Here is an 8,542-nt window from a genome sequence, read left to right on the forward strand (position 1 = left end):
GTGTGTGTGTGTGTGTGTGTGTGTGTGTGTGTGTGTAGTAGGGCATGATAGTCTTTAGAAAAAAGAGTAGCTGAGCTTCTATACCCCAAAACATTCCCCTGGAAATTCAGATGACAGAATGTTAACAGAATATGAAAACAAAATTAGATCCATTTCCATGCTCAGCTTTCCTTGGAAACAAAATCAATAAAGCACAGGGAACAACACGTGAATTGGAGAATCCCTGTACCATGAAGTTCAGCAGAGGCAGGAAGGCCATTTCATTCCATAGCATTCTCTGGCCCCATTTTTCATCACCCTCTCTGTTTCTCATACCCCTGGACACATTGACTTTCTTTTGAGCATTGAGTATCGGTAACAAGTGGCTTCTTCAGGGTCCTTGTCCTGTCCTTTCCTCCTGTTAGACACATCTTTCCTTAACCTTCCAACCTCTATTCCTTAAGGTTTCTGTTCAAATGTTACCTTGTTCTCCAGCCCACCTACACACTCAATGAAGAGTAACACCCCATCCACTGTCTCCATTATACACTCTCTCTTTTTCTTCATTTTACTTGTCAGCATTTGACATGTCATGCTATGATTTTGAATTTGCTAATATTATTTTCCATCATTGAACCATAGCGACTTTTCTCTCTCATCACACTATACTCCTTGCCTTCAAGATGATAAGTATGCAATTTATAGGTCCCAAGATCTTGGAAGAAATTCTCACGAAAAGTACAAAATACTTGACCTCTTGGGGGAAAGGCTGAGAGATGAGCAGGTATTTGTAATCAGAGATGGCACAGGGAAGGCCCTGAGGGGGAGAAATTTCATGCCAAAATTATAGGCATTGATTACATGACTGCAAAATGTAAATTGTAGTATTTCACTATGCCAGGGACAGCCATTTTTGTAAAAATTAGTCATATTATTTTTTGTTTACTTCCAGGTCATTTCCTCTACCACATGGAACCAAGGAATGATACCCAAATTTCAGAATTTCTTCTTCTGGGAATATCAAATGAACCAGAACTGCAGCCCCTTATATTTGGGCTTTTCCTCTCCATGTACCTGATCACTGTGTTTGGGAACCTGCTCATTTTCCTGGCCATCATCTCAAACCCTCATCTCCATACACCTATGTACTTTTTCCTCTCCAACCTGTCCTTTGTTGACATCTGTTTCATCTCTACCACCATCCCAAAGATGTTATGGAACATCCATATGCAGAGTAAAGGTATAACATATGCAGGCTGCATCAGCCAAATATACTTTTTACTACTCTTTGCAGGGTTGGATGACTTTCTCCTGACTGTGATGGCCTATGATCGCTTTGTGGCCATCTGCCGCCCCCTGCACTACACAGTCATCATGAACCCCTGGCTCTGTGGTTTGCTAGTTCTGGTGTCCTGGATGATGAGTGCCCTGAATTCCTTGATACAAACCTTAATGACATTGCGGTTGTCCTTCTGTAGAGTCTTGGAAATCCCTCATTTTTTCTGTGAACTCAATCAGGTGGTCCGAGGTGCCTGTTGTGACACCTTCCTTAATGACATAATGGTGTTCATTGCAGCTGGGCTGCTGAGTGGTGGTCCATTCATTGGAATACTTTACTCATATTCTAAGATAGTTTCTTCAATACGAGGAATCTCATCAACTCAGGGAAAGTATAAAGCATTTTCCACCTGTGTCTCTCACCTTTCAGCTGTTTCCTTATTTTATGGTACAATCCTAGGAGTGTATCTTAACCCTGCTGATGCCCACAGCTCATACAACAGCATAACAACCTCGGTGATGTACACTGTGGTCACACCCCTGCTGAACCCTTTCATTTATAGTCTGCGGAACAAAGACATAAAGGGGGCTCTCAGACGATTCATTGGACTATAAATGAAGCAATTATCCTGGGGCAAAGAAATGCTCATGATTGCTGGGCTCAAATAAATGGATCCAGAAATTGCTAGTCTTTGATCAGATTGTGAATGTAGAATTTGGTCTTTCTGTTATTTCCTGAAAATTCCATTCCTTTGAATTCAACTTCTCTCTACCCATAAGTAACTAAATTTACTAAGTTTTCTTCTCTATCAGAGCAGAAAACTATATAAATACAGTATAATATATAATGTATTCATGTATACATATACATATATATATCTCAAATCTTTTTACTTGTCCATTTTCCTGCTTTCACACATTTTCCCCAAAACTTATATCAGAAATATGTTCAAAATCCCATTTATTTCTTAGGTACATTTATTTTTTATTAATAATAATAATATCTGCTCAATGATAGATATTCCAAGTTTTTCTTTTGTTTTAAAAAAAATGGTCATAAGTTGTCTTACTCATATGGAATAAATTCTACTTGGCAATTTATCTGTGTAATTTAAGTACCTCACTGTATTAGGTTTTTTTCTAATATATAGACAGTTCTATGTCCATACTTTCACAAATGTTTTCCAAATCTGGTATAAGAAATATTTGCCAATTTCATTTTTTTCCATAGGACAAGATGCCTTTCTTAAGAATAATTTCTTCTCCAAAGACATATATTATCCCAAGTTTTTTTTCTTTTGTATACCAAAACAAGAGTCATTAGTTGCATTACTCATATGAATAACTACACTGACAACCCAAGAAATTCATAAAATTTTATAATAGAGGAACATCTGATACCAGAGTCATCCACATTATTATATCATTTATTTACATATTAGTACCTCAACTGCTCTTCCTGTTAACATAGACTTTAAGAATAATATGTGTAATATGTAGTAATTAAATTTAGGCTTTAAGAATAATATGTGTAATATGTAGTAATTAAATTTAAGAATATGTGCAATATGTAGTAATTAAACTTAGTAGTTAAATTTAAGTATGTAGTAATTAAATGTAGAATAATATGTGTAATATGTAGTAATTAAATTATGATACCATTCTCTTATTCAGCTGTGTCTACAGTCCCTTCCATAATGACTGGAAAAATTATCATCAAATACACATATGCCTGTGAGATCCACCCAGGAAAATATCTTTTCCATTAAATTATAGTTGATTTACAATGTTACTTCATTTTCCGCTGTACAGCAAAGTGACCCTATATATACATATATATATATATATATATATATATATATATACATATATTCTTTTTTTCATACTATCTTCCATCATGTTCTAACATAAGAGGTTGAACATATTCTATGTGCTGTACATTAAGACCCCATTGCTTATCCATTCTAAATGTTTACATCTACCAACCCCAAATTCCCTGTCCATCCCGCTCCCTCACACTTATCCCCTTGGCAGCTACAAGTCTGCTTTCCATATCCATGATCTCTTTCTCTTTTGTAGGAAAATAAACTTGAGAAAATAATTTGACTTAATGTGGTTATCTGAGGGTTATGCTGAAATAATATTACCCAATAATATCAATTCCATGTTCTCATGGTAGCTAACCCACTCTTGACCTTTAGAGAGTCTTTAAGACTGTACCTGAAAATTGCCTGATGGATGTTGGCACTGCCTTCCTCCCATAATCTTCCCCCAGGCAAGCTCTTCCTCACATCTCTCTCTCTTACTGAATGCACCTGATTTACCTTAAATATAAGAATAGTTGGTTGCTCTGTGACCTCAGCTTTCTGACAGGTTCAAGAAAATATATAACTTTGCAGATTATCTGCCTTTTTCCTATTAGGGTTCAAGAGAAGTGCTTTCCATATTTCTATATTCCAGGCAAAAAAAAAAAACAAACCTAAATACGCAACTGTCTCTAAAGTTATTTGGAAAGAGTGATGGAGAGAAAGAGATAGAGAGAGGGGAGAGAGAGAAAGTTGAGGTGAGGGAGGAGGAAAGGGAGAGAATGAGAATGAATGGGAATTTCTCTAATGTCTAATAGAAGATACAATACAAATAACCCATCAGAATTCCAAAGAAATTTTACTTGGGGCAGAAACAAACACACAAGAACTTCCTACTTCTGTTGACATCAAATCTTTATGAATTCCATGCTATAGACTTGCAACAAAAGAATATTACACTTGGAGGAATAATGTTCATGGATTGGAAAAATCAATATTGTAAAAATGGCCATACTACCCAAAGCAATCTACAGATTCAATGCAATCCCTATCAAATTACCCAGGACATTTTTCACAGAACTACAACAAACAATCCAAACATTTACATGGAACCACAAAAGACCCAGAATCGCCAAAGCAATCCTGAGAAACAAAAACCAAGCAGGAGGCAAACATCTCCCAGACTTCAAGAAATACTACAAAGCCACAGTCATCAAAACAGTGTGGTACTGGTATCAAAACAGACAGACAGACCAATGGAACAGAATAGAGAACCCAGACATAAACCCTGACACCTAGGGTCAATTCATCTTTGACAAGGGAGGCAAGAACATCAAATGGGAAAAAGAAAGTCTATTCAGCAAGCATTGCTGAGAAACCTGGACAGCTGCATGCAAAGCAATGAAACTAGAACACACCCTCACACCATGCACAAAAATAAACTCCAAATGGCTGAAAGACTTCAATATAAGACAGGACAACACCAAACTCCTAGACGAAAACATAGGCAAAACACTCTCTGACATCAACCTCATGAATATTTTCTCAGGTCAGTCTCCCAAAGCAATAGAAATTAGAGCAAAAATAAACCCATGGGACCTAATCAAACTGAAAAGCTTTTGCACAGCAAGAGAAACCCAAAAGACAACAAAAAGACAACTTTCAGAATGGGAGAAAATAGTGTCAAATAATGCAACCAACAAGGGCTTAGTCTCTAGAATATATAAGCAACTTATACAACCCAACAGCAAAAAATCCAATCAACCAGTGTAAAAATGGGCAAAAGACCTGAATAGACTGTTCTCCAAGGAAGATATACAGATGGCCAGCAAACACATGAAAAAATGCTCAACATCGCTGATCATAAGAGAAATGCAAATCAGAACTACCATGAGATACCACCTCACACCAGTCAGAATGGCCATCATTCATAAGTCCACACATAACAAGTACTGGAGGGGCTGTGGAGAAAAGGGAACCCTCCTGCACTGTTGGTGGGAATGTAAACTGGTACTGCCACTATGGAGAACAGTTTGTAGATACCTTAGAAAACTATACATAGAAATTCCATATGACCCCGCAATCCCACTCTTGGGCATCTATCCAGAGAAAACTCTACTTAAAAGAGACACATGCACCCGCATGTTCATTGCAGCCCTATTCACAATAGCCAGGACATGGAAACAACCCAAATGTCCATCAACAGAGGATTGGATTCGGAAGAAGTGGTATATATACACAATGGAATACTACTCAGCCATAAAAAAGAACGACATAATGCCATTTGCAGCAACATGGATAGAACTAGAGACTCTCCGACTGAGTGAAATGAGCCAGAAAGACAAAGACAAATACCGAATGATATCACATATACCTGGAATCAAATATATAGCACAAATGAACATCTCCACAGAAAAGAAAATCATGGACTTGGAGAAGAGACTTGTGGCTGCCCAATGGGAGAGGGAGGGAGTGGGAGCGATCGGGAGCCTGGGGTTATCAGATACAACTTAGAATAAATTTACAAGGAGATCCTGCTGAGTAGCATTGAGAACTATGTCTTGATACTCATGTTGCAACAGAACAACGGGTGGGGGAAGAAATGTATACATGTAAGGATAACTTGACCCCCTTGCTGTACAGTGGGAAAACAAAAGAAATAGAAAAAGAAAAAGAAATGTGGAAACACACACACAAAAAAAAAAAAAAAGAATTGGAGGAATACAGAAGATTTACTAGAATTCCTGAATAGATGATAGAAACATGGTAAAATAACTTAAAATAATCTAAAAATTATTCCCAAGCCTATATGCAGCCAGTGTGAGGGGGTCAGAGTTTAGGTCTCTGCATAAAAAAAAGCACAAATGAAACTTTTCACAGAAAAGAAAATCATGGACTTGGAGAATAGACTTGTGGTTGCCTGGGGGGCGAGAAGGGGGAGGGACTGGGATGGATTGGGAGCTTGGGGTTAATGGATGCACACTATTGCTTTTGGAATGGATTAACAATGAGATCCTGCTGTGTGGCACTGGGAACTATGTCTAGTCACTTATGATGGAGAAAGGTAATGTGAGAATAAAATATGTACACATGTATGTGTAACTGGGTCCCCATGCTGTACAGGGGGGAAAAAATTGTGTCAGGGTAATAACAATAAAAAAATAAAAAATTAAAATTAAAAAAAAAACGAAGCATAGAATGGTGGCCCCTCAAGCATTCTTCTCCCTGCAGGGGACCCTGGGAGGAAATCAAGGGCACAACTCACTGACTCCTAGGACCAGATAATCCTGGACTAACTTCTTATCATAAGAGATTCTCTAGGGTCCTTATGAGCTAGGTAAATATGGAACTCAGACACAGTCATAATAGCTACTATGGATTGAGCATCTGATCTGTGCAAGGTAATTTCCTATGCGTTCTGCAATATTATCACTTCTCATACCAACTTCTTAGGAGGAATTTTCCCGTGTGTAGAAAAAGGAATGAATGCCAAAATGTTTTATTTCCTGACAAGTGGGAAATAAGAAGAACATGTAAACTTATGTCAGCAGAAGCAGAATGACTGAGTCCAACATTTGACTGTCTTATATCAGAGATGAGGTAAGCAGGAAGATGTTTAATGGAAGAGACTTAACAATACCTATACTCGATTCTAACACTGGACCACAGTCTTGATTCTCAAAGAACAGGACCTGTAATACCAACTAAAACTGGGAGTCTGTTACAAATGCAAAGTCTCTGGGGTAAAATACTCCTGCAAGAACAGTCTATATTTAAATAAGATCTCCTAATGCCTCATGTACACATTCATGTTGTGAGAAATGTTTGTTTAGAATAGTGTTTCTCAACCTCATCACTATTGACATTGTGCTGTAGAATTCCTTGTGTGGGGGTTGTCCTGTGCTTTGTAGGTTTTTTTAATTAAAGTATAATTGATTTAGAGTGTTGTTCCAATTTCTTCTGTACAACAATGGACCCGGCCACACACACATTCTTTTTCTCAAACCATCTTCCACTATTTTCTATCCCAAGATATTGGATATCTGGGCTGTACAGTAGGACTTCATTGCTTATCCATTCTAAATGTAATAGTTGGAATCCACCAACCCCAAACTGTGCTTTGTAGTTTGCTGACCTGCATCCTTGGACTCAACCCACTACATCCAGTAGCACTTCCCTGGGTTGGGCAAAAAAAATTTCTCTATATATTGCCAAGTGTCCTCTGGAGGCACAGTTATCTCTGAATGAAAACTACTGGCCTAGATCATAAGACCTAGAAGTATCTTATGTCCTAATCAAGTGTATCACCTAACAGTTCATAACTTTGAGCCCATCACATGCCCTCTGGAATCACAAGTTTGCAAATTTAGAATGAGGCTTATAATTGTACAGACCTTATAGGATGGACTTTTGCAAAACAATGAATGAGTCGGTACATATAATTTTCTAAGCTCAGCCCAGGTGCATTATAATTACCAAGTGTTTTTGATAAATAAAGGACTGAATGCCAGCTTTTCACTTGCATTACAAGTATGAAAGTCAGATAATCAGTGAGGTCCTACTATACAGCACAGGGAACTATATCCAGTCTCAGGATGGAATATGGTAGATGTGTATGTATGTGTGACTAGGTCACTTTGCTGTGCAGTAGAAACTGATGCAACATTGTAAATCAACTATAATTTAATTTTTAAAAAATTTTTAAGCTTCTGATTGATCTGTTAATAACATTATAAAGCCAAAGATTACTTTATCCATGGTTTTACAGCAAAGAAACACATCCCTATCCCTTATTGAGGAAGAAATAATGACTTTCTGGAGATATTAAGAGCCACGTTCTCCAATTACAAGTCGATTCTTTCAAGACCCAGGGAAACTAGTCAAGACAGGTTATCCAGCCTTAGCTTGGAGAAAACTTTGACCCACACTGGGAAAAGTTTCCATGTTAGAGCTCTCTCTGGAAGCCAGGAGAGCTCATGGGGTAGTAATAAGAATTGGATACACTTGACTTCTAACCTGATCTCTTGGGAACAACAAATCAGTACAGAAATTTCCCATTCTGTCCAGACAATCTCCCGTGAGGAAATGTGCTCAGGGTTGTAGTAACTGTGGAAAACGTGTTAATGAGCAGGTATAATGAGCAGATACCATGAATACACAGAGCTGCAAATATCTCCATTGCTCCCATGTCTGAGCATGTCCAACCTTGAGCTGGAGAAGACACGGTTTTTTCATTTGGATTCCTAAGTCTGGCTCAGGGATCCAGTATCTCTCCTTCCTACTCTCCTCTTGGGAGACAAGTGCTTCAGTCTCTACTATTAACCATCCAAGGAGGAATTTGGACTTGCACACAGAGACCTTTTTCTCAGACTTCCCAACTGAGTACAAGAGCCCAACTGACACTGCAGGAAAATGTCAGAGAGAATAAAACCCAAGAACACATACCTGAGCACACGCAAAAATCTAAACAGCTGGCCCAG

The 8,542-nt window shown here is 38.1% G+C and overlaps 1 protein-coding gene across 1 annotated transcript; it reads left to right on the forward strand.

Annotated features, from left to right (window-relative positions):
* The first annotated feature begins 948 nt into the window (after positions 1 to 948).
* LOC125124253 (olfactory receptor 7A17-like) lies at positions 949 to 1,930 on the forward strand. The gene has a single exon (XM_047774400.1). It carries the CDS (start codon positions 949 to 951, stop codon positions 1,870 to 1,872), a length of 924 nt encoding a protein of 307 aa, XP_047630356.1. The 3' UTR covers positions 1,873 to 1,930.
* Positions 1,931 to 8,542: the final 6,612 nt, after the last annotated feature.

The sequence above is a fragment of the Phacochoerus africanus genome, chromosome 4 (genome assembly GCF_016906955.1).
Source record: "Phacochoerus africanus isolate WHEZ1 chromosome 4, ROS_Pafr_v1, whole genome shotgun sequence".
In the NCBI taxonomy this organism is placed as follows: domain Eukaryota; kingdom Metazoa; phylum Chordata; class Mammalia; order Artiodactyla; family Suidae; genus Phacochoerus; species Phacochoerus africanus.

Coding starts and splice junctions, on each gene's coding strand:
- LOC125124253 (XM_047774400.1), top strand. CDS start 949: ATGGAACCAAGGAATGATACCCAAATTTCAGAATTTCTTCTTCTGGGA.